At 51.5% G+C, this 25,606-nt stretch overlaps 2 protein-coding genes and 1 long non-coding RNA gene across 7 annotated transcripts; 2 read left to right on the forward strand and 1 right to left on the reverse strand.

Moving 5' to 3' along the window:
• LOC138425534 (BOLA class I histocompatibility antigen, alpha chain BL3-6-like) lies at window positions 1-10,317 on the forward strand. Of its 5 annotated transcripts, XR_011251258.1 has the most exons (9): window positions 134-350; window positions 671-940; window positions 1,141-1,416; window positions 1,984-2,259; window positions 2,376-2,486; window positions 2,904-2,936; window positions 3,075-3,122; window positions 3,285-3,403; window positions 9,482-10,317. XR_011251258.1 is itself a non-coding variant. In XM_069563507.1 (8 exons), the coding sequence occupies exons 1-7, from the start codon at window positions 287-289 to the stop codon at window positions 3,089-3,091; spliced, it is 1,047 nt and encodes a 348-aa protein (XP_069419608.1). In that variant the 5' UTR covers window positions 1-286; the 3' UTR covers window positions 3,092-3,122; window positions 9,482-10,317. The 5 variants fall into 5 exon arrangements, 2 of the variants coding, with proteins under 2 accessions (XP_069419608.1, XP_069419607.1); XM_069563507.1 differs by lacking the exon at window positions 3,285-3,403 and having other exon boundaries at window positions 1-350; XM_069563506.1 differs by lacking the exon at window positions 9,482-10,317 and having other exon boundaries at window positions 18-350; window positions 3,285-5,463.
• LOC138425535 (MHC class I polypeptide-related sequence B-like) lies at window positions 8,074-16,283 on the reverse strand. Its single transcript, XM_069563508.1, has 6 exons — window positions 16,053-16,283; window positions 13,157-13,417; window positions 12,624-12,911; window positions 11,981-12,040; window positions 11,512-11,637; window positions 8,074-9,328 (listed from the first exon to the last, which is right to left on the reverse strand). Exons 1-5 carry the CDS (start codon window positions 16,231-16,233, stop codon window positions 11,558-11,560), a joined length of 870 nt encoding a protein of 289 aa, XP_069419609.1. The 5' UTR covers window positions 16,234-16,283; the 3' UTR covers window positions 8,074-9,328; window positions 11,512-11,557.
• Window positions 16,284-20,101: 3,818 nt separating this feature from the next.
• On the forward strand, window positions 20,102-24,755 carry LOC138425536 (uncharacterized). The gene is made up of 3 exons (XR_011251260.1): window positions 20,102-20,283; window positions 20,401-20,703; window positions 24,630-24,755. It is a non-coding gene; the product is annotated as an uncharacterized lncRNA (long non-coding RNA).
• Window positions 24,756-25,606: the final 851 nt, after the last annotated feature.

The following is a 25,606-nucleotide window of genomic DNA, read 5'->3' on the forward strand; positions in this document are numbered from 1 at the left end:
AGAGTCTCAGAGTCAAAGGCCTTGTTTGGGGAGGGAACTGTCCGTGTTGGGGGATCCCTAGTCTCCTCGAGTTTCACTTTCTCTTCGCAAACTGTGTTGTGCCTTTCTGCCCGGACACTCGTGTCGCGGCCCTAGTTCTCACTCCCATTGGGTGTCTGGTTTCTAGAAGCCAATCAGCGGCCCCGCGGTTCCCGGTTTTAAAGTCTCCACCTGTATCCCCCCACACCCTCACCCTCCGGCAGGACTCAGTTTCTCCCCAGACCCCGAGGATACGAGGATACGGGTCATGGGGCCGGGAACCCTCCTCCTGCTGCTCTCGGGGGCCCTGGTCCTGACCGAGACCTGGGCCGGTGAGTGCGGGGTCGGGAGGGAACGACCTTTGCGGGAAGGGGCGAGGGGACTGCCCGGGGGTTGTGGATGGGGGCAGGACCCCCAGGGAAGGAGCCACCCCGCCGCCCTCGCCCAGACGTGTCCTCGCCCGCCTGGTCCCGTCCTGCCCCTCCCCCGCTTCCCGCCCCCTTTTCTCTCCCCCAAGAAGTCCCGGTCCTTCTCCGACCTTTTCCGTCTCACGTGCTCCTAGTCTCCCCCCCACTCCCGGGCCCATCACCTCTGACCCGGGACCCGCGCCGGGAGGAACATCGGGCCGGATCTCACCCCTCCCCGCCCCCAGGCTCCCACTCCCTGAGCTATTTCTGCACCTGCGTGTCCCGGCCCGGCCTCGGGGAGCCGCGTTTCATTGCCGTCGGCTACGTGGACTACACGCAGTTCGCGCGGTTCGACAGCGACGCCCCGAGTCCGAGAATGGAGCCGCGGGCGCCGTGGATGGAGCAGGAGGGGCCGGAATTTTGGGAGGAGATGACGCGAGATGCCAAGAAAGCTCAACAGAGATTGCGATCAGGCTTGAACACCATGCGCGGTTTCTACAACGAGAGCGAGGCCGGTGAGCGACGCGGGCCCGGGTCCAGGTCACGACCCCCATCCCCAGGGACCGGCTGGGGTCACCCCGAATCCCTGGGTCGAGGGTCACCCCGACACTGCGGGACCCTCACCGCCCCCTGATTCGGGGCGGGGCGGGGGCGGCTTGACCCGGTTTCACTTTTAGTTTGGGTTTAATCACCGCGGGTGGTCGGGGCGGGTCAGGGTCTCACACCCTCCAGTGGGTGTTTGGCTGCGACGTGGGGCCGGACGGGCGCCTCCTCCGCGGGATCTGGCAGAACGCCTATGACGGTGCGGACTACATCTCCCTGAACGAAGACCTGCGCTCCTGGACCGCGGCGGACACGGCGGCTCAGATCACCAAGCGCAAGTGGGAAATCTCCGGTGAGGCAGAGTTCCAGCGGAACTACCTGGAGGTCAAGTGCGTGCAGTGGCTCCACAGACACTTGGAGACCGGAAAGGACACGCTGCTGCGGGCAGGTATGAGGGGCACCGGGCCTCCCTGATCTCCTCAGGCTGGAGCCGGCTTTCCACGAGGAGAGGAAAATGGGGTCCTTCTGGAAACACCGCCCCAACTTCTTGTCTAGAGAGGGGGGAATCCCCCCAGGTTTTCATTTCTGTACAAGACAGTGACACACCAGTGGCCCCATTTCTCTGAAAGATAGTTAACCCATCCCTGAAATAACTGGTCAGCGGTGCCCTTTGACCCTGACTGCCATCTTGTGAATCATGAGTTTCTCTCTCAAGGCCTGTTCTCACCCTGAGACCATCTTAGGAGGCCAGACTGTAGCTTTTCTGAGACATTCAGCCTCCTCCCAAATCAGGACCGTTACTCTGTATTTTCCCCTTACATGGAGTCTCCTACCTTGGCACTCACCCTGACTCCAGAACTTTCCAAGGATTAGGAGTTTTTCTGAATCTTGGAGTCCAGGCTGGTGTCCAGTGTTTGTGCTGCTTCTTTTCAAACCCATTATCTCGTCCATTCTCAGCATGGTCACGTGGTACTGCTTCAGTGGCCCATGGAATGTGAATTTTCTGATTCTTCAGACCCTCCAAAGACACATGTGGCCCATCACCCCGTCTCTGACCGTGAGGTCACCCTGAGGTGCTGGGCCCTGGGCTTCTACCCTGAGGAGATCTCACTGACGTGGCAGCGTGATGGGGAGGACCAGACTCAGGACATGGAGGCTGTGGAGACCAGGCCTTCAGGGGATGGAACCTTCCAGAAGTGGGCGGCCCTGGTGGTGCCTTCTGGAGAGGAGCAGAGATACACGTGCCGTGTGCAGCACGAGGGGCTTCAGGAGCCCCTCACCCTGAGATGGGGTAAGGAGGGGGTTGGAATGGAGCTTCCTCTCAGATAAAGCAGGAGCCCTTCTGGACATGAATGGCAAGGTCAGGACTGAAGCCTGAAGTCTGGGCTCCTTCCCTTTCTTCCACAGAACCTCCTCAGCCCTCCATCCCCATCATGGGCATCATTGTTGGCCTGCTTCTCCTCATGGTCACTGGAGCTGTGGTGACTGGAGCTGTGATTTGGTGGAAAAAACACTCAGGTAGGGAAAGGAGGGAGGGATCTGAGTTTTCTTGTCTCACTGGGCAGGTTTCTGGCCCAGGTGGAAGTTTGCCTGCCTTGTTGCTGTAAAGTAGCCTCCACACACATGTGGAATCTGAGCTGATGTTAAGACTGACCCTTTCCTAAAGTACATGTGAAAATGAAAGACTAATTTTTCCTCTTTGTAATTCCAGCTGGGGGCCTGTTTCTCAGGATTTGAAGGTCAGGAGGGAATGTCCCTGCTGAGGACAGACCTCCAGGAGGGCAGCTGGTCCAGTCCCCTCACATCTCCTTCTTGAGCTTCTCCTGGATTTTTGGTCACAGTTCTGAAAAGTTCTTTGTCGTCCAGGACTAGGGAGTTCTAGGATCTCTGACTCGGTCTCTCCCTGGTCGCTCACATGATACTTTCTTCTCACAGGTGAAATAGGAGGGGGCTACACCCAGGCTGCAAGTAAGTATGGAGGGTGTGATTCCTCAGACCTTTGTGAGGGTGCGACAGGAGGCCATGCGGGACTCGCCCTTCTCAATGTGCCATCTCTAGTTTCTCTCCTGTGGGTTCTGACCACGTCCTGGTTTTGTTCTCCTCCAGGCAATGACGGTGTCTAGGGCTCTGATGTGTCTCTCACGGTTCCTATAGGTGAGACTCTGGGGCGTCTATATTGGGAGAGGAGTTGGGGCAGAGGGGACATACTTGGTGGCGGGGGTCTCTGAGTGGGACATGTGAGCGTGTGGGGGGCTGTGGAGAATGTCAGCCCTTACATGACCTACCTGAACTGGTTCCTGATTCTTTTCTCTATAGTGTGAGAGCGCTGCCTTGTGGGGACTGAGTGATACTTGGTCCCACTTTGTGACATCAGATCCCAGGACTCTTCTTTCTGCAGCTGCTTGTGAATGTGTCTGTGCTCCAAGTAGCATAACGTGAGGAGCTGGGGAGACTGCAGACCACTTCCAGTCCAAACTCCTGGATTTAAAGAGCGGTGCCTAATAGTCACAGCAGGAGGAATATACGACCTGTCGCTTTTTCTGAAGAGAAAATACCATTGTGTGTAGAGTGCAGACAGTCGGTGTGGGAGGGAGGGTGATGCGCTCTGGTGGGGAAGCACAGGCAGCACTGATGTCAGTGTGAGGGGATGTTGTGCTGTAGCTGTGCGAGAGTCAAGTGGCCTGAGTCCACATTAATGAAGATAGAATACAGAGGCTTCTACCCTGATCATTCCTTCATCTGGTATTTGTTGTGTGCCTGATAGATGATGCTCTATTTTTGCATCTGTGAAACCTCAGTGAACTAACAACAGATACACTTCGGTGGCCTTGTGCAGTGTGTTCTGGAGAGATGGGGCAAAGTGAGCCTAATAAGTGAGGGAAGTGTCTGCCAATAAGCGTGTGGGTCCAGGGAATGTGGCTGTTTTACTAGGGTGGTCAGTGTGGGCCTCGTGGAGGAGATGATATTTGAGTAAAGATGTGAAGGACATGAAAGAATGTCCACAAGCATGTCTGGGGGAGTGCCCTCCAGGCAGGGGAGCCTCCAGTGCAAATGCAGGAGGGCAGGAGAGTGTGTGTGTTCAAGGAAGAGCCAGGAGGCAGGTGTGGCTGGAGGAGTGAGGAACTGTGATGAGATCCAGTGTCTGGCCAGATCATGTGGGCCTCCAGCATATTAGAAGGTGTCTGATGTCTGTGAAAGATGTGGACTCATAAGATGGTTTGAATAGAAGGTGACCTGGTGTGACTGCTCGCTAGAAGCGTCAGTTTAACTGCTGAGCAGAATCAGGAGGTGAAGGGTGAGCGATGCAGTGGTGGAGCCTGTAGGATTAGTGCGGTCTCCAGGGTGGGGATGCTGGTGCTCCCCTGGACCCTCATTAGATCTAGACAGTCGGGAGTAGAGCCTGAGAATCTGAATTTGTAATAAGGTTGGGGCTGATGCTGCTGGTCTTCAGATCACACTTTTAGTAGCAAGAACGAACATAGACCAGGATTCCCACATGCTGTGTATCAGCCTCACACACAGAGGTTGTTAAAGAAGCAATCCCTTGGTCTTGTCCTAATACTCTGAGAAGGGGCTTCTGGGGAGAGGCTGAGCATTTCATAAAAAGCCCCACAAGCAATTCTGATGATCAGCCAATTTGGGAAGCCATGAGGTTTATGAGAGCGAGTGGCCAGAGAGGAGCCTTAAATCCACATTTAAAAGCATTTTTTTTCTTCAGAAAGAAAAGGGAATTTATTTTGACAATTATGAGGTGTGATGTTGAGAAATAATGTAGTTTTTATTCCACCTGAAGACTTAGGCAGTGGTTCACAGTTCAATGTAATGAAATCTTTGCTCTCTGAAACTATTCTCCAGGTTGAGTTCTCCTCACTCATTCTTGGAGCTAACAATGGGATCCAAATTAAGTTAGACATACAGTACTATATATATATGGCTCCCCGGGAACAGGATTCACCGTGTCCAGTCCAGGCCAGATCCCACAAAGGCAGTTTCGCCCCTGCTGGGGCACAGTGTCCCTGTTCACACAGTGAGCCCCTCATGCTGGGCGTGGACCCTGTGCTGAGGACGGCCATCACTGAGGCTCCTGACAACTGGAGGTGGTGTGACTGCCACTCTTGACACCCTTGTCAGGTGCATCCTGCATAGTTCCAGCTTCTCTGTGTCAGTGTCCTGAGTAGAGTCTGGCATGTGGTCACCTGAGTGGTGGGACCTCAGCATCATGCTGTGCACTCTGGCAAGAATATTTGGGAAAGTGGATTTTCTTCTTTAATGGAGAAAGGTGGTCTCTGCCTCCTACCAAGACTCTTTCAGTGTGGAATTCTCCTAATCTGGAAATGCTCCTTATGAGGTGAGGGGGTGAGATGGATGGATAAGAATGTCAAATTTCAATTGTTATAGCAAAGATCTGGAACTGGAACTTGACCTGGTACATTGCAGGCACTCAGGTTTGGCTGAAAGAATAAGTGACTAATAAATGCCATCCAGGCTAGAGAAATGCTTCCTTACCTGTTTGTTTTGTTTTCACTGGAGTGTAATTGATGTACAATGCTGTGTCACTTTCTGCTGTACAAGACAGTGAATCAGCTCTAAATATATTCAGTCTTTTTTAGGTTCTTTCCCCATATATGCGATTAGAGAGTGCTGGGTAGTGTTCCCTGTGCTATGCAGTATCTACAGCACTTTAAAGTGCTGCCCAGATGGTGGTGGAGGGAGATCCTAGGAGGATGGCTCTGTTCCCGATGCAGAGGAATCCAGACCAGGTGGGAGCACGTCAGCAGGGTCCAGGATGACATTTCCAAAAAAGGAAAAACTGATGGAATATCCAAAGTATCCCCACTTCTTGAAAAAGTCATGCAAACAGAGCAATCATTAGAGCTGAATTCATGATTCATGAGAGCTTCATAGAACATAATCAGCACGCACAAAGCCTCAAGAGGCTCTTTAGTTCTTCACTTTCTGCCATTAAAGTGGTATCATCTCCATATCTGAGGTTGTTGATATTTATTTCTCCTGGCAATCTTGATTCCCGCATGTGATTCATCCAGCCTGGCATTTTGCCTGATGTATTCAGCATATAAGTTAAATAAGCAGGGTGACAGTGAACAGCGTTATTATACTCCTTTCCCAATATTAAGCCAGTCCGTAATTCCATGTCTGGTTCTACCTGTTGCTTCTTGACCTGCATACAGGTTCTCGGTAGACAAGTAAGATGGTCTGATATTCCCATCTCTTTAAGACTATTCCACAGTTTGTTGTGATCCACACAATCCAAGCCTTTAGCATAGTCAGTGAAGCAGAAGTGGGTGTTTTTCTGGAATTCCGTTGCTTTCTCTGTGATCCAACAAATGCTGGCAGTTTGACCTCTGGTTCCTCTGGCTTTTCTAAACCCAGCTTGTGCATCTGGAAGTTCTCAGTTCACATACTGCTGACGCCTAGCTTGAAGAATTTTGAGCCTAATTTTGCTAGCATATGATAGTTTAAACATTCTTTGGCATTGCCCTTCTTAGGGATCAGAATGAAAACTGACCTTTTCCAGGCCTTTGGTTCTCTTCACTTCCTCATATGTAGAAAAGCATTAAGTCCTTTCACGGTGAGATCAGCTCCTTGTGACTAGCAGAAAACCTTTGGAAGATAAGTATTTGATTGCGCTGAACTCCCCTCTTCACCAAAATCATATACACTGACCTTCCCTCCCTATCGCTTTAGAGTTGTTTCTCAGAGCTATTTGAGGTGCTGTCTCCCAGGCTGCAGTCCTCATTTTGCCCTAAGTAAAACTTAACTCACAAGTCTTAAGTTGAGCATCTTTTTAGTTGACAAGTGTACTAGTCAGGGAAAAGAAAAAGCTGAATGAACTAAGTATGATCCATATATAAATAAAGTGGGAACTGAAGGGATGGGAAGAGTGAAAGAAAGCCGTGACCATGAACTATTGCATCAGCCTCTGTGTTATGCGACAGACAGTGGCTGTGACAGAAAAATCAAGCAGCAGTTCCAACAAGCACCGGGTTTAGAGATTTGGAAAGAAAAGCGAAAAGAATCAGCTAAAAATCATTCAAAGTGGTCTCCAACGGGAAAGCAGAAATTGAGAAGAATCAGGATTATAAGAGTCTGTATCATGAGAAATCAAGCACAGATATTTGACTTCTTAATTTACAGACAGTTGTGCCTTTGATTAAACTATCACACAAGAAAATGATTGAGGATGAAAGTTTTGCTTAATGAAAGCTGAGTACAACAAATGGCACGTGAAAGTTTACTAAAATGCAAGAATACTCGAAACATGCATGCAAACTGCGTGAATGAGGTTAACCTTGAATCAAACCATGCAAGAATATATCATCCCATTCGGATAAACAGATTTGGAATGAGTTCTCTATTCCCATTACCTTACTGTGTATCGTGTGCACCAGACAGGGAGGGGACAGGCCCTGCCTAGGAGAACCCTTCACCACCCTCTTGCTTCCAGTCAGGTCCTGCTGCAGAAAGTGCTCCTGTCCCCCGTCTCGGGTCTGTGGGAGGTGCCCCTTAGAACACGCGTGCCACAGATGCTTTACCTGGGTGGGGCTAAGGTTGTCCTGACCAAGGAGAGCACCGCTCACCTGTGTGCCCCCAGACCAGAAGTCAGGAAGAACTGTGGGTCCAATGGAGAAGCCTCACCTCCCGTCTGCCCTGTGGAAATCAGTCTGAGCTGATGGAGGGAGATGCTGCTGCTTGATTGATGCCTCCACATTCTGGGCTCCTTTACCCTCTCAGTTCAGGACACTCACCCCAACAGTCCCGGCACCCTCGAAACAGACTGACCCCGAGTCCTAATCAGAAGCCCCCAAACCCTGTCCGGTCCCCTCCCCCGACATCGCGCTTCAGCTCTGCTTCATCACATGCGGGTGACAACTGTTCAGGGGAGTTTGCCCCCAGGGTCAGGCACTGAACACTGGCCCCAGGTGTCCCACTGCATTATCCCCTGGCCCTTTATGCTGAGCCTGCCAGAGGGAGAGAGGTGGGGGATTATTAGAGCCTCCTCAAGGCTGAGAGAAAACTCTCCTTTTACTCAGAAATCTTACACACTGTCCCTTCCCAGCATACGAAACAAAATGCAATCCAGATGTGTATATTTAAAGAGCAGTTACAACTTTTAATATGAAATTATACAGATGTTGCAGGCATGAAGTAACATATATGCAGAAATCTGCTCATAGTCATCTCAGGAGAAGCCACAGTAAGGAAACCGGCAAAAAAAGCTTATTGGTAATAATTTATTGTCCATGTGCTCTATTATAATTAAAAAGCAAAAGCAATATTAGTTACTAGTGTGGTACTCTTGCCTGGAAAATCCCATGGACGGAAGAGCCTGGTAGGCTGCAGACCATGGGGTCGCTAAGAGTCAGAAACGACTGAACGACTTCACTTTCACTTTTCATTTTCATGTATTGGAGAAGGAAATGGCAACCCACTCCAGTGTTCTTGCCTGGAGAATCCCAGGGATGGGGGAGCCTGATGGGCTGCCGTCTGTGGGGTCGCACAGAGTTGGACACGACTGAAGCGGCTTAGCAGCAGCAGCAGCAGCAGCAGTGTGGTACAGCTGCAGTCACCTCAAATATATTACTGGTGTTAACCACCCTAACCATAACTGGAAATAAACACTAGTTTTCTCATTTCATAGATGAAGAAATGGAGACTTGAAGAAGGAATGTGTTACACTCTGAATCAACTACCTTCAAAAATAATAATAATAAAAAATACATCTATATGGAATCTAGAAAAATGGTACTGATGAACTATTTACAGAGCAGGAATAGGGACACAGACGCGGAGAATGGACTTGTGAGGGAAGGAGAGGGTGGGACGAACTGAGAGCAGCACTGAAACATATCTATTATCATGTGTAAAAAGATGCTGGGATAGACAGATACGGAATGAGTCCTCTATTCCCATTACCTTACTGTGCACCAGGCAGGGAGGGGACAGGACCTGACTACCTACTCAACCTGGTGCTCAGCGACCTAGAGGGGTGGGATGGGGGAGGTGGCAGGGAAGGAGGGAGGAGATAAATGTATACTTATGGCTGATTCACAGTGCTGCATGGCAGAAACTGATACATTATAATGCTAGTATTCTCCAGTTAAAAATAAAAGTAATTTTAAAATAATAAGATAAATAACAGAACACACAACAAAGAAAAAGTGCTATTAAGACCAGAACTAGGAACTGAATTCAGGCCTCCTGGCTGCAGATTCCAAGCTTCCCCTGTTAGACTGATGGAGCCGGAGTCTGACACAAGGACTGAAATTCTGGGTGTGTGAGGCCATTATGATCAGTTGGTTCCGTCTGGAATTGATCCAGGTCTTGTAGGCTAATAGGCTCTGGGGAAAAAGAAAAACCAATAAATCACTGACCAAGTGGTTGCAGAATATTGCTCTTTATTCCCTCAGAGATTCTCCTTCAGTTGCTTCAAAGTCAGATTCTGCCTTCCTCTGAGGGAAGACACACCTGTTCTTTCTTTGCCTTTTTCTCAGCTCTTGCTGAACTCCTCCCCTGACTCCATCAACATCATCACCTGTCCCTGCTGCCACCACCCTCCACGACAGGGACAGAAGTCGCAGGACACAAGGACAAGATCCGGAGTGAAAACCCAAGGCCTTTCCGCCTTGAACCCAGATCCATTCTCTAATGCAACGCGAGGCTGCCTCACAGACAGGACCCAGCTCCATGTTCCTCGAGCCCGGGAGTGGACACACGCACAGCTCCTTTCCCTCCTCAGTTGTCGGCCTCCTCACCCGCACAAGCACCTGCTCCACCGCTCGGCTCCACCTCAACCCTGACCTCCACCTCCTGCAGCCCCCCTCCCCATCACCCCCAGCCCTAAGCCAGCAGCTCCCAACTAGAAAGCCCATCCAGAGGCCCAGGGGACAGCAGCCCCGTCTAGAAACACTGGGCTGCCACAGACTCTCCCCCTGACCGGACCCTGGAGCATCCCTGGCCTTGCCCCAACCCTCACTCTCGGCCCAGGCTCCTAGGCTGCACTTGGCCCTTGCTGCACCTTCCTGGGAATCCCAGCTCCACTCCAAGTGCTGGGCTGGGCTGAGGCAGAGCAGGCCCTCCTGCCTTGCTCAGCCAGGGAGTCAACCAGGACTCGCCCTCACTACCTGCAGGGGATCTGCTTTTCAATGTGGATTGGGCTTCTTGAAAATTTCCCCAGAATGAGGCCCCCTCTGCACTCTGGGACTGCCATCCCACCCGCCACCTCCCAGCGGGAGCGCCCCATTTGAATTCCTGTTTCATTCAATATGCGTGGAAATCCTATTAAGGTTTGTCACCTGAAATCATAAACAATTTTAGTGCACACTAAAAACTTCAAAAGTGATTTTGAGAAATTAGCACATGATTTTCACGGTTTTCCCAGCAAATGCCCCAATACGTACAAGACAACCATTTCTGCCCCAGAGGCACCAGAACTGATGTTCCCCAGATAAGAGCAGGAGGAACTGCAGATCTGCTGGGTCCCTGCTCTGGGTGCTACACGGACAGAGTCTGCTGCTGTGAGAACTAACCACCCTGTGTGCCCAGGCCGAAGGCCAGCTGATGAGGGAATTAGTTTTGGGGATAAGAAACCACGCCCCCAACAAGGCACCTGACACAGAAGAGGCGGCCTCGACAGAAGGAGCCGAGTCTCTGCCAACTTTTCACTGTCCCACGCTCTGCCTTTGCTCTTTGCCACACACAAAGCTCTGCTTCTCTTTTCCTCTCCCCTCAACCCACTTGATTATGGGGAAGTAGTCACAGAGCCCATTCCTTCCTCCAAATCTACAAGGCAGTGACCGCCATGAGGAAGGGAAATGACTCGGGGGGGCAGGATGAGGCCACAAAGCGCAGACCCAGTGCCCTGCCCTAAAGAGTATCCCAAGGGGCTAGATAGGAAAAACCTGGAGACAGGGTGAAATAAGTGACCCCAATTGCCTGGGGACTGACTGGCCTCCTCTCCTCAAATGGTCAAGGGATATCTACTAGTCCTCCATATTACGGGGAAGGAGAGCCCAGCTAGCATGGGGGCACTTGATGGGAACTTGAGAAAGGTGCAGGCTGGGGGTGATCCGGAAGAAACTGAACTCAGAAGCTAGTTCATGGAGGAGGAATTTGAGAGGTTGCAAGACATCTCTAAGTGGGGCCTGGCAAGGGGACATCACAGGCAGGGCTCTGACCATCCACTGACCCCTAGTTTGAGCCTTAGGATTCTTTCACTTGGATTCTTAATAATGACTGAAAACCCAGGGGGGAGAAATGCAGACAGGCACTTAAATCATCACCTTTCCTCTGAATTCCTCTTCAGTTTTTCCGCCTCCTCACCAGGTACAGACGCTTTACTGAAGGTTCTCTCTGATTCCCGGATCACCTAGACCCTCCCAACCAGCACAGAATCCAACACATGCTCCCCAGACCGGCCCCCGTGAGCCTGACAGAAAACAAAGACAGCTGAGAACAGGGCAGGGGGCTGAAATCCTCGTCGCTGCCGAATCTCACGCAGAGCGCCCCTGCCCAGATATCTCACCTGGCCTCCCTGTAGCTGATGCTGTCTTCCTCTTCTTAATATAACATTAGACACAAAATCCGATGATAAAAACAACAACAGGAATGCTCACGATCCACCATGATATCTGGTGCACCAGGGTCTTTCCTGGAAAAGGACCTTATTATATACAACCCGGGCACCCCAGAGCCACAACCTGCTCTCCTCTCCCTGACCCTGGCCTCTGACCCTCCCAGGGTCACAACCGCCTCCAGGCCCACCCCAGTCTCACCCAAGGGTGAGAGGTGTGCACTGTGATTTCCGCTGTGTTCCACAATGCACTTGACTGGCTGCTCCCCTCCTTGGGGAATTTTTATGGTTTCCCAGCTGTAGTAGGTCCCGTTCCCATCAGGCAGGACACCCCCAGACTCCTGGGCGTCCTGGCTCAGGGGTTCCTCGTCCCGAAACCAGACCACTGAGATATTCCGGGGAAAGAAGCCAAAAGCCTTGCCTGTGAGGTGGACCATGCCCTCCGAGTCCTGGCTGCGGGTCACATTCACAGCTGGGGGCACTGTGGGGAGAAAGCACAGAGCCAGTGAGGCCTGTGGCCAAGCCCTGCTCCCTCGAAGGAAGACAGAGCGCACAGGGCTGCTCCTCCTCACTGTCCACCTCAGGCTGAGCCCTCATCCCCCCAGGCCTGCTCCAAGTTCTGCACCCTGGGGCTCAAGTCCTCTGGCAGAGAAGGGGAGGGGTGGCATGGGCCTCACTCTCTTGGGTCCACTGTTGATGCTGGGGAGGGGGCTGTGAAGGGTGGGCTCCTGGGGATTAGAGGGAATTTTCTGGATCAGGCAGGCTGGGAGCTAGAGGCCACCCCTATCTAAGGGCCTCCTCTGCTGCCTGACACCCACCTCCCCTCGTACAGTTTCTGTCAGAGGACCTGCTGCTCCCCTGGATGACTATCACAGGGGCAGTTCATTTCCCCCCAACCCAACCATCTTTCTACAGTGGATTTAACAGAACAGGAAAGAAACCCCAAGACACCGTGCCAACAGAGCACATACGCACCCAGAGGACAGGGAGGGTCTCCGTGGGCAAGTCGGGATGGGAGGCTTTAGGAACAGGGGCAGAGAAAGGGCCTGGCCCAGCGTCAGTACCTGTCCTCTCCATGAAGCCCGTCCAGGACTCCAGGTAGCCCCGCAGTCTCCCACAAAGTTCTCCCTGCACGTGGGCCTGGTAATGCTTGCTTAGAAAGCCGTCTGTGTCCCAAGACTTCACCACTTCCACGGCCAAGGTCTGAGCCGAGGACTGGGGCAGGGCACATCCATGGGCCTCCGGGGAACAGGAGAGGAGGAGCTCCCCGTTGAAGTGGAGAAGCCGGAAGCCCCAGGGGTGGCTGTCTTCATGGATCTTGCAGCCCACAGTCTCCTGGAGGGAATGGAAGCCTGCCCCATCCCCACCCCCATCAGTGACTCCTCTGGTGCCCAGGGCCTCTGTCCTCCCACCCAAGTGAGAAAGTCCAGATAGAGGGCTCTCCCTGGTCCCCTCCATGTCTTCCCTGTGCTGCTGAACTCACAGAGGCCACTTCCTCACCCCCACCCCCAAATTCATAGGAAAGAGGCCCATGCTCTGGGCTGCAGACCTTCCGGGAAAATGGCCCACAGCACTCTTGCCCCCTCTGCACTCTCACCTCCTTTCTCCTTCTGCAGTGACAAGATCTCTGCTAGGAGTTTTCCAAGCTCCTTCCAGGTCTCGTTCAAGTCCTTGGACTCTGTCTTCCACGTCTCTGCTTCCAGCTTTTCAGCCCACCGTCCCCAGGGCTCTGCCCTGCCTTTTTTGTGATCATAGTGCAGGAAGGTCTGATGATCCAAGTATCCCTCAGCAAAACACCCGGACTGCACAAAGCCATCCCGGGAGAGCACTTTGATGCTGTAAGAAAGACTGTGGGATCCTGGGGAAGGAGGAACCACAGATGAAACTGCTTTCTGGAGACAACTGCACATCAGATGTTTAACAGACAAGTTCTGTGTCCTGACCTGCTCCAGGTGCTGAGGATGCAGAACATGCATGTGTACAAGGGACCAGAATGAGGAGTTCCATACGGGAAAATGGGAAAGAGAAGGAGGGAGAGGGGACTCGAGGAGTGGACGGAGAGGGTGATGGACACACGTGTAGGATAAGTGCCAGGGCAGGGAGGCACCGGCTCCCTAAGGGTCGAGGCAGGAGGGCAAGGGGAGAGGCAGGAAGAGCAGGGTGAGGGGAGGTGGAGTCAGAGGGAGGGAAGGGCAGTGTCAGACCCAGGACCAGAGGGATCCCTGGTCAGAGGGGGGCCAGGTGAGATGGAGACCAAGGGCTGCCACTCCTGGTGCAGGCTCATCATGGACAAGGCGGGCTCCAGGGAGGGTGAGGCAGGAGGCAGAGGGGCCTGAGGGGCTGGGCTGTGGCCCCAAGAGAGATGAAGGTGGGCCAGTAACCTGGGGGAGGTGAAGGAGTGGGTCTGGGCTCAGAGTGCAAAGAGGCATGGTGAGGCCCTGGGTGGGGAGGTGGCTGCACCTGCCAGTGTCCCCTGGGAGAGGAGTCAGTGCCGTGCGCACGGGGGTCATGGAGAATTAAGATGTCGGAGTGGCAAGAGAGGACGGAACTGAGAGCCAAGGTGCACACTGGGAAGCACCTACCCTTCCACCTACACTGGGAGGGGCTGGAGGGGTGAGGTCACACCTCCTCAGAGGATTCGGGTCAGGCAGCCAGTAAGCATGGGGTGAGCCTGGGAGAAGACTCCCTGTAGGAAAGGCCTGCTGACCAAGTGGCATAAACAAGGATTTCAGATACAAGATTGAGATAGTGAGAGCCCACTGGGGTCGTGGAACCAAAGAGAGGGTGATGAAGGCTAAGGAGGTGGGCAGTGGACCAAGGGCAGTATTCCTAATGTGGGGGAAGGGAAGGGACTGCAGAGGAGATGTGGTAAGGGCCTGGGATTGAAGGGCAAGGGATGAGCATGGCTCAGGGCTGACCCCCCCCCCCCACCCTTGGGTTAAGGTAAAGACAAAAGAGGAGAGATGCCCTGGGTGAGGGAGGGTGAGAGTGAGGTGGAGATTCTGGGCACCATGGGGCCTGTGATTGATGAAAACTTGGTGAGGGCCCAAGGCACTCGGACAAGGGTGGGAGCAGGGTAAGGGGCCATGGGGGCAGCTGCAGAGGGACCAGGGCTCGTGGAGTCCAGCACCTGTGCCCTGGAGAGTGGAGGAATCCAGAGGGTGAGGTTCAGGATGCAGGAGTGGGGAGGGGCCGTGTTGGGGGAAAGGCCCCCCTTGGACGAGGGCCAAGAGCAGGTGCCTGCAAGGGGCGGAGGTAGGAGGGTGGGTGTCAAGTTGGGGACAGTCCTCCCCCAGGGGCTGGGCACTGTGCTCAAGGCCCAGGGATCATTGGCAGGAGAGCTCCCCCTGGTGATGCAAATAGGGCAGTGTGGAGGGGTGCAGGGGAAAATTCATGGGTAAAAGTCATCCCAAGAAAAGTAAGGTTAGTGAAAGCTGAGGGGAGGTAGGAGCCTTGCAGGTGACCAGTCCTCGCAGGAAAAGACCCATGAGGGGAGCGGAGGAGGGACCTGTAGTGGGAAAAGGGATGAGGGTGGGGACGCCCTAGGAAGTGATCAGAGAGCGGTAGAGAGGAGGGGGCAGCAGGGAGGGGAGGGGAGGGGGCTGCAAGGAGCGGGGACAGCAAATCCTGAGGGGGCTCCAGGGCTAGCAAGGGAGGAGGTAAGGAGAGATTCAGTCGTGGGACCACAAGAACAGCGGAAAATTAGAGTTCACGTTAGTGGGGGAGGGGGAAATAAGGGGGGAGGGGAGGGGAGACCACGGAAATCGCAGGAAGAATCCTTTGGTCCCAAAGCCCTCAGACCTAACCTTGGTCAGTGATTCAGGAGCCGCCACAGTGCCCATAGCAGTAGGAACAGTGTGGATCGAGCTGGCCCCTTCCCAGAGGCCCTGGTCACTAGAAAAAGGGCCCCAACTCTCGGGGCTGAGGACCCCCGAGCGCCGCCAACCTGGAAACTCCTTGTTTCCGGTGGCCAGAAGTGAGAAGAGACGGCAGAGCTAAGAATAGGAGAGGACAGCTTTCAGGGGCATAAGAGGGCGCCCCATAGACGGCAAAGAAGTGATCGCCTGAGTCTGGGAGGACCTGGAAGAAAAGCCATTCAAGAGAGCAACGGGGCGGGACGGGGGCAGGCAGGGAGCAGCGTGGGGACCAGGCTGCCTCGTCAATCAGGAGACTCTGAGAACTCAGGCATGTGATGAGGACACCGGGGAGGGCAGGTGGGGCAGGGAGAGCAGAGGCTAGGAACTGGAAAGAGACTGAAACGTGGGATGCAGGGCTCGCCACACGACGTGTGAAGTTCCCGGCCGCCCCTGGACCTTACACCTCCCCGCCCCCCACCTTCCTCCCACCACCCCAACTCCTCTATTCGCTCAACCCCACCCGCAATTGAGACGGTCCCCGCGACGCTCGCCGAATCCCATCGAATATTAACCACCCGGACCCCTGAAACCACCCCGGGCTCCGTCCGGACCGAGACTTCAAAGAACCCCACTCACCGGCGGCGTTACCCAGGGACACTAAAAAGGCAGCGACGGCTAGAAACTGCCAGACACGAGAGAGCCCCATGGCCCAGATCTTGTCTCCCTGCCAGAGGCTCCGGGACCGAAGGAAAGCTGGCGGACCCGAGGAACCGCGGCGGAGAACTGAGCGGTGGTGAAGTCGCGCCAGCAAATCCATTCACCGGCTGGGGCCGTAGCCCTGGCCCCGCTCCCTGCCCGCCCCCGGCCCCGCCCCGGCCGCCCCCGGCCCCGCCCCGGCTCCGGCCCCGCCCCCGGTCCCTCTGCTTGGTTAGCCCGTCAGTTTCTGCTCCTCAGTTCAGTTCAGTCGTGTCCGACTCTTTTCCACTCCGTGAACTGCAGCACACCAGTCTTCCCTGTCCATCACCAACTCCCAGAGTCCACCCAAACTCATGTCCATTGAGTCGGTGATGCCACCCAACCCTCTCATCCCCTGTAGTCCCCTTCTCCTCCTGCCCTCAATCTTTCCCAGCATCAGGGTCTTTTCCAGTGAGTCAGCACTTTACATCAGGAGGTCAAAGTATTGGAGTTTCAGCTTCAACTTCAGTCCTTCCAATGAACACCCAGGACTTATCTCCTTTAGGATGGACTGGTTGGATCTCCTTGCAGTCCAAGGGACTCTCAAGAGTCTTCTCCAACACCACAGTTCAAAAGCATCAATTGGTTGATGCTCAGCTTTCTTCACAGTTCAACTCTCACAAACATACATGACTACTGGAAAAATCATAGCCTGACTCTTCAGACCTTTGTTGGCAAAATAATGTCTCTGCTTTTTAATATGCTGTCTAGGTTGGTCATAACTTTCCTTCCAAGGAGTAAGCGTCTTTAATTTCTTGGCTGCAGTCACCATCTGCAGTGATTTAAAATGCCTGAAGGCTAGAAAAGCCAGGGAGGTGAGGCGGAGAGTGAGCTTGAGAGACATCTCAACGTTTCCGGCCTTTGGGGGCTCTTCCTTTAGACACAATTTCTCTTCCAATCCAACCCACCTCCACCTCCCTCCACCTCGCACAGCAGAGTTACTGGCAAAAGTCTACTGAGACCAGCCAGGGTCTTCCCCAGTGGTCCAGTGGTTAAGAATCCGCCTGCCGGAACAGGGGACACGGGTTCCATACCTGGTCTGGGAAGATCCCACATGCCTCGGGGCAACTAAGCCGGCCCACAGCAACAACTCAACCCTTGAGCCGCAACCACTGAAGCCAGAACGCCCTAGAACTCCTGCTCCACAGCGAAAGTCACCTTAAACGAGAAGCCCGTTCAGCCCAACTGGAGAGTAGCCCTCACCCTCTGCAAGGAAAGAAAGCTCAGCCAAGCAAGGAACAGACGAATTGCCACAAGGAAGAATCACTGCAGCTGAGAAAACAAACACAAAGTCTACTGAGACCAGATTTGTAGATTTCAGCAACTCTGCCTCTCAGAAGTCACTACTCCAGATGAATGACCAAATCCTTCTCTCTCTTCTTTCTTTTAAAAATTTATCTTTAATCGGAGGACACCTGCTTTACAGTGGTTGGTTTCTGCTGTACAACAACATGAATCAGCCATAAATATACATATGTCCCCTCCCTCTAATCTCCTTCTCCTCCTCCGACTGACTGCTATGTGTCTTCTGGTGGCCTCAGCCTATCAGTATCTGCATTCTCCCTAGGAAACTTTTGGTTCAGCCCCTGGGGAATCACAGGTTTAGTGAGATGACTCCCCATGATCCACTCCAACACCAGCCTCTCCAGATTCCCTTTTCAAGCTGCCTCAGTATGTCTGCACCTCTGGGCCCATCCTCCCCTCAAACCCAACAGGTCTACAAGCAAAGTCCACACACCAGCCTCTCCTAGTTCTCTTTAAGCATCACCAGCTTGGTCCCTTCTGATCCCCTTTCCCCTGCCTCTCATGGACTCACAGGCAGCTCCTCCAACCCCTTTTCAATCCCACAGCAGCTACCTTAGTCCAAGCTTTCATCTACCTCAGCCTAGAGAACTGCAAAGGCTTCCTAAACACAGGTCTGTCCCCAGTTATAACCATAATGCCCCCAAGCAATCCACAGCTGCCCCACCTGCAGAATTAACACAGAGTGTGTCTACTCCATCTTAAGTGGAAGCTGCCACAACCAGCTAGGTGGCACCATTTTCCACTTCTCTGTGACATCAGGATGCCACTGCTTACACATCACTCTCCTATGGGTTACTCTCCTCTGCCTTCCAGCCCATCAGAACAACAGATCCTAAAAGAGCATCCCAATTAGATGGTGGTAAGGGTGGCAAAACCTTGGGATTATACTAAAAACTACCTGTTTGCTTTTTTTTTTTACCCTTTTATTTTCTTTTCTTTCTTTAACTGTTTGCTTTAAAAGGGTGAATTAAGTGATATATGAACTATATTTCAAAAATAACAATAATACCATCCTGATAGTCTTCTTTTACTGAAAGCTGTGCTTTATCCCCAAAGCACATCTTTTGGTCTTTGGAATATGTACACCATGGTCCTCAAACTTGACTGCTTATAGAACCACCTGGAGAGTTTTTACTTCCATATCTCTAGGCCATGGCCAAAACCAATTGAATCCCTTGGGTTGGACCTAGGCTTCCTATCCTTTAAAGCCCCCTCAGTGATTCCAGTTTTAGAATAATTGGTCTCGCCCTTGTTGAAACCTCCCTGATGGAACAAAGTGTGCCCTGCCTTGAACCCCATCTGACCATTTTATACATCCCCCCCAGTAGACAATGAGTCACTTTGGGATCAGGAACTGTGTTCATTTCATGATTGTGTCCCTGCAAATGCTTTTAAGAAGTTGTACTCTGCCTCTCATTACTAACCATTCCACTAAGATCCTTTATGCAATACTTTTGCTGTGGACCCAAATGTCATGCCTGAGAAAGTTTTAACATTTCTTAGATTTCACATCATTTTTGTTAATTACTTTGACCATCATAATTTATTTAGCAGGTCAGAGATTGGGTCCTGTCCCATCCCAGAGAGATTCTTTTTCACTGCTAAAGCTCACAAGTGAAAGTGGACCCCCCCCACACCGAGTAGTAGAATGGAGGGAGTTTGCCTGCCAATGCAGGGAACATGGGTTCCATCCTTGGTCTGGGAAGATTCCACATGCCCGGGAGCAACGGAGCCCCTGTACCACAACTGGGCTTCCCTGGTGGCTCAGACAGTAAAGTGGCTGCTGTAACGCAGGAGACCTGGGTTCGATCCCTGGGTTGGGAAGATCCCCTGAAGAAGGAAATGCCAACCCACTCCAGTACTCTTGCCTGGAAAATTCCATGGATGGAGGAGCCTGGTAGGCTACAGTCCATGGGGTCCCAAAGAGTCGGACAGGACTGAGCAACTTCACTGGTTCACCACAACTACTGAACCCCCCCCTCCCAGCTCTAGACCGGCTTATGGCAACTAGAGAAGCCCCCCGTGCAGCAACAAAGACTCAGGGCAACCAAAAAGAAAGAAAGAAAGGAGTCGGGAAGGTATAGAGAGGCAGATGGAAGCCAGCTCTCCTGACAGCTCGACAAGCCCTTTCCCCCAAGTCAGTCTTCTTTCCAAGACTTGCTGGGTGTGGCTGCTCCAGCAAACTGGTTCACTTAGGTGAACCCTCTCCCTCTCCCCACAAAGACTTTTCATACTATCGTTAACATGCTACGTTTGTTTTCCAGAATTTCGGGATGCCTGTAATGAGAGATAAAGCCAACTACTCTCTGTGGGAAGTAAGACTTCAGATTTGGGGGCTCGCCTGGCTTTAGCCGTGGCTGCCTCCTTCCACATCACACGTCGCAGCTAGTCCGCTGTACCAAGTGCTTTTCCTCCGCCCACCCGGCCCTCCAGACTCCCCTGCTTTGCTCTATAAACTACTTTTCCTCCATTCTTCCTTTTGTACCCCTGGACTCACCGGCACACGGGCCTCTTTCTCTCCGCTGACCTCTGGGACCACTACAGGGTCGGGAAAGGAAACCGAAAACTATCTGAGTGTTGGGAGTTTACATAATCCAGGGCGGAGCTCGGTGAACCCTCAGTGGATCACCCCTCCCCTCCAACTCTGGCTTAAAGGGAAGAAACGCTGTTCGTGGGTTTAGAAAAAAAAAGGAGAATGAAGGAATTTATGGGCAGGTTGGGAGAGGAGTGAGCTGCATTTAGGTTTCTGGTTCTCAAACTGCTCAACAATTAACATCTGCAGGCTGTGAAAACGCAGATCTGCCCGGGTCCGCGGAAATTCCCAGTGGTAGGTCCGAAGGGAGATCCCGGAACCTGACTTATTTCAAGCACCCTCTGGGTCGATTCTGAATCGGGAGGTACTTTTCCGAGCCCCCGAGCCCACGGGGCCGCTCTTGAATTCTAGGATCCAAGTACATTCCCTACCGCCTCGCGTCCCCTCTGGAAGGAAAGCGCCCGCCGCGGAGCTGGCCTTCGAATCCCGTCCACCCACCCCAGAGGAAAGCAAAAACTGAGGATCCAGGAAAACATACACACTAGACCTAGTGTGACTTTCTTCAAAGACCAGGGTGACTTCCGGAAATGATACAATAGCTGCAGAGCCTTGCAGATGCTGGCAAAATGCCACAGTGAGCTCTGACTTGGGCTTTGGTCCTGGACCAGTCCCAGATGAGAGACGTGTGATTCAAAATGGGGATAAACTGTAAAGGTAAGAGTGGAAAGGGAAGGAGGGAAGGGGGAAAGGCTTGAGGAAAGAAAAAGATAAGAGAAAGGGAGAAAAAAGCTACAGGGGAGATGAATTTTTAACAGTGTAATTTTATGATTTCTAACATATTTATTCTTTATCTAGGTCTGTCTTTTATTCAAAGTTTGCCATAACTGTTTGATCTCTCTCTAAATGCATAAGTAGACGGCTGTTTTTTTACTGCCTAACCACTGGGGAGTAAATTGCCCAGTCTCTCCCTCCAGATGTGCCAGGCATAGCTCTCAGCAAAAAGACCAGGTGTCTTGTTTCTTTAGTTTACCTAACCAAAAGACTCATTCCAAAGAGATTTCTATTTTAAAAATCAACTTTGAAGGTATATACTTTACATAAAACACCTATTGGAAACATATAGCTGGTTGAGTTTTGGCAATTTACATGCCCATGTCACCATCACCACGATGAAGATGTAGAACTATTGTTGTTTTATCGCTAAGTTGTGCGCAGCTCTTTTTGACTCCATGGACGGTAGCCTGTCAGATTCCTCTGTTCATGAGATTTTTCAGATAAGGATACTGGAGTGGGTTACCATTTCCTTCTCCAGGGGATCTTCCCAAATCATGGATTGAACCTGGGTCTCCTGCATTGGTGAGTGGGTTCTTCACCACTGAACCAGCAGGGAAGTCCCAGAGCCACCTAGGGTGGATGTCAAATTCCCTCAAAGAAATATCATTAAGAGAAAATCTTTGTGATACTTTAAGCCCACACAAATGGTTGAACAGAACCAACACCAGAAAACCAAAATCCTAGTTCAGATGAGATCTCTGAAGCTGGCTGTAATTCTTTGTGGGACGTGTTAGGTAGAAAGGATAACTCTATTTAGGGCTATAGCTCAGTAGCCCCTACATCCTGGCAGCCTCAGAAAGGACCCTGGATCTTCAGCTGCCCACAGTGAGGTCATTGCTGGGGCAAAAGTAGAATCTCCTTGAATTCCTGAGGATTTTACATTTACTCAGTGACATTGTGGATGTTGATGTCATCTTTGAATATTTTGAAATTAATTTGCTTTGACTCTAAATAAGAACCGGAAACAGGAAGCCAGAAAGTGACCTTGAACCATCGCCCCACCCATGACTCATGCACTAATCCTAAGAGATTTTGAGCCAATGAAATCCATGGTTAGATAAACAGTAAATTCTCCTTTTCAACACGTTTCAGATATCCCAGCTTGCCTAGTAACATTCTAACTTGAACCCCAGACTTAACATTTAAAATTTATATTTTGTTGGCAATGATTTTGATTTTGATTTAAAAAATGTTTATTTATTTTTGGCTGTGCTGGGTCTTTGTTGCTGCCTGGGCTTTTCTCTAGTTGTGGTGAATGGGGGCTCCTTTCTAGTGGCAGGGCACAAGCCTCTCATTGCTGTAGATTTCCTTGCTGCAGAGCACAGGTTCTATGGCACACGGGCTTCAATATTTGCTGGCACCTGAGCTCAGTAGTTGAGGTTCCTAGGCTCTAGAGCACAGGCTCAATAGATGTGGTGCATGGGCCTGTTTCCCTGCGGCAAGTGGGATCTTCCCAGATCCGAGATCAAACCTGTGTCTCCTGCATTGGAAGGCTGATTCCTTACCACTGAGCCACCAGGGAAGCCCTGATTTTTACATAATTCCTGTATTTCACAATGAGTTTGTTGCAGTGAGCTGTTGCAGCCTGGCAGAGCAGAGACCAGAACCTGTCCCGTGACTCAAGGATACGGCAAATTGTGCCCTCTTGATTGTCCTAGTTAGCATGCCAAATGGCGGGACATGCTCTCTGCTCCCCTTCACTGCCTACCCCTGTGTCTGTCCCCATGGAAACAAAACAAGATGTTCCTGATCAACTGTAGAGCCTTAACTTGACTCTTGATGGTGTGCTAATCAAACTCCCCAGTATAGCTATTCCCTAATGATCTGCTGTGACTTCTGCGAATAAAAGTACAGGCTGAAAGGAGCCATTTTGTCTTCCTGCCATGGAGAGCAAGGCCCCCTGACTCTCCCGCTTGCCAAATTAAACGTGTCTGTCTTTTCATTATGCGCTCGCCCCATGTCAGGTCTTTCTCACCCTCTGTGCTGGCCGGGGCAGTAAGCCATCTGAAATTACCTGTAAAATTAAGTGAATAGATGTGTAGTTCTTCACAGGCTTTCTGCTAACATCGTCTTTAAAATGTATCAACACTGAAATCCAGTCATTCTCACACCTCTACTGCTTCCATCCGAGAACCATGCTCTGCTCAGTAGTAAGAGGCTAGTCTTCCAGGTGGGCTCCCAGCCCTGCTATTACCCACATAACAGAAGGCAAGATCCTTTTCCTTTCGTTTTTATTTTTCAAGGAATGGCACCTTCCTTTCTATTTATTTATTTGGCCGCACCGGCTCTTTCTTACCACTTATGGGATCTTTCACAGCAGGAGGGCTTCTCTGTAGCTGTGGCTGCAGGCTCAGTAGTTGCAGCCTGTGGGCTTAGTTGCTCCCAGCCACTTGGGATCTTAATTTCCTGACCAGGGAGAGTTTCCTGCATTGGAAGGCAGGTTTTTAACTACTGGACTGCTAGGGAATGGTCTTTTAAACTGACCTTTTAAAAGACGACATGATCTTTTAAGCTGTGAATTAGAGCATGTCCTCACCACCACACCCCAAAGAACACTGCAGTGTCTACCCTCCTTAGAAGGAACTCCCACCCCCTCACCACTGCCTACAAGCCCCTCATGACAGGGCCCCTCTGGCCACCCTAGCCTCAGTCCACCACTCTCAGCCCAGCTCCTTCGTCTACGCACACTGGCCTCTAACACCGCTCGGTCCTGCCCAGGGCTCCTGGCCCGGCTGTGACGCCCCAAATGCACCCCTTCTCTAGAAACTCACCTGGTTGGCTCCCCTCTTCCATTCAGGTCTCTGTCCAGTGGCCCAAGGTCAAGGCCTCAGAAGTGTGGTGTCTAACAAACCCTGAATTATTGGCCCTGCCATCACCACTACCAATCTTCTAGCCCAGCCATAGTTTTCTCCAGAGCAATTATCAGTGATATCAGAATATTTGTTTTTGTCATCTGTATCATTGAAATATATATTCTTTAAAATAAGAACCTTGGGGCTTCCGTGATGGTCCAGTAGATAAGAATCCATTTGCCGATGCAGAGGACATGGGTTTCATCCCTGGCCCGGGAAGATTCCTCAGGCAGTGGAGCAACTGAGCCATGTGCCACAGCCACTGAGCCTGAGTGCTGCAGCTACCGAAGCCTGTGCACCTGGAGCCTGTGCTCGCAGCAAGAGAAGCCCCTACTTGCTGCCACTAGAGAAAGTCTGCCTTCAGCAACAAAGACCCAGCACAACTATCAATAAATGTATGCTGGGCTTAGGTGCTCAGTTGTGTCCCACTCTTTGTGACCCCATGGACTGTAGCCAGCTAGGCTCCTCCGTCCATGGGGATTCTCCAGGCAAGAATACTAGAGTGGGTTGCCATGCCCTCCTCCAGGGGATCTTCCAAACCCAGCAATCAAACCCAGGTTTCCTGCATTGCTGTTAGTATAGGCATATATAGTAGCCTGCCTCAGGGAACCCTGTCCTCCTCCTCCTGACCCTTAGACTAAAGTGCCTTTGTTTACATCACAGGGAGATAACCTGAGCCTGCCCATCTGTGGAGGGACTGTGACATTCTTGGGTTCTTTGTGTGCGAAATGGCACCACTTGTCTGATGCTTACTCGTGTGGCTCAGAAGTTCAGGAGGGGCAGGGGGCGGGTGCAGAGGGGGCGCATCTTTGTTTATTGATATGGCAGGAGATATTCCATTTCATACCACCTCTGAAATAGCTGTAAGGAAGCAAAACTAACAACGCCCCCTGCCTAAGGCTCTAAGAGGTATTTGCAAGAATTAAGTAGTCTTTTTATTTTGTTTCCTCACAGCCCCTCATCTCTGATCCATAAAGGAACCTGGCATCCAGGCCTCAACAAGATGGTTATTTAGAGACATTAGTCTGCCATCTTCTTGGTCAGTCGGCTCTCCAAATAAAGTCGGATTCCTTGCCTTAACACCTTGTCTCTTGGATTTATTGGCCTGTTGTGTGGTGAGCAGAGAGAGCTTGGACTCAGTTACAGTAGTACACACTGGAAAATATAGGGTAGGTTCAAGCCAAACAGTACAGTAAGAAAGATTTGAGACAGGCCAAGAGGGGCAGGCTGACCAGGGAAGGGTAAATTTTGGTAAAGATAGAATTCAGAAAGAGATGGAAAATATAGGGTATGGGAGAGATGCCTCAGAGAAGAAAGAGCTGAGCAAGTTGGACCAGTACAGGGCATGCTATGCACAGTACGTCAGGGTGAGCAAGCGTAATCTGTCAGGGTGAACTAACATGACAGGTGGGGTACAGCAGAGAAGATTGAAAAAGAAAAATCTGTATACTGCTGAGAAGGACGGAGTATAAAAACATACTCGAAAGGTAAGTGTCATGTGGGTTACAGCAGGGCACAACCATACCTGACAGAGAATGGAAAGGCTAAATAAATACAGAAATGACGAGACACAGAAGGCTTGGGTAAGGTGAGACAGAGCTGAAAAGGTGATAAATAAAAGTTGAGTCTGTAAAGAAATGTTGATCCCATGATGAAACTAAGAAGAATCTGTTCCCATTAACTCATTAACAAGAATTATGTGGAATATAGTTGTGGTTGATGTGGGTTTTCAATACTGGTAGTTCTTGCCTGGAGAATCCCAGGGACAGGGGAGCCCGGTGGGCTGCCGTCTATGGGGTAGCACAGAGTAGGACACGACTGAAGTGACTTAGCAGCAGCAGCAGCATATATTAAGCAGGTCCCAATATTGATTATCCCAAATTCTCAGGGTCCTACATCAAGGCGTTCATCAACACGTTACCAATCACCAA

Source organism: Ovis canadensis, chromosome 20 (genome assembly GCF_042477335.2).
Source record: "Ovis canadensis isolate MfBH-ARS-UI-01 breed Bighorn chromosome 20, ARS-UI_OviCan_v2, whole genome shotgun sequence".
Lineage (NCBI taxonomy): Eukaryota > Metazoa > Chordata > Mammalia > Artiodactyla > Bovidae > Ovis > Ovis canadensis.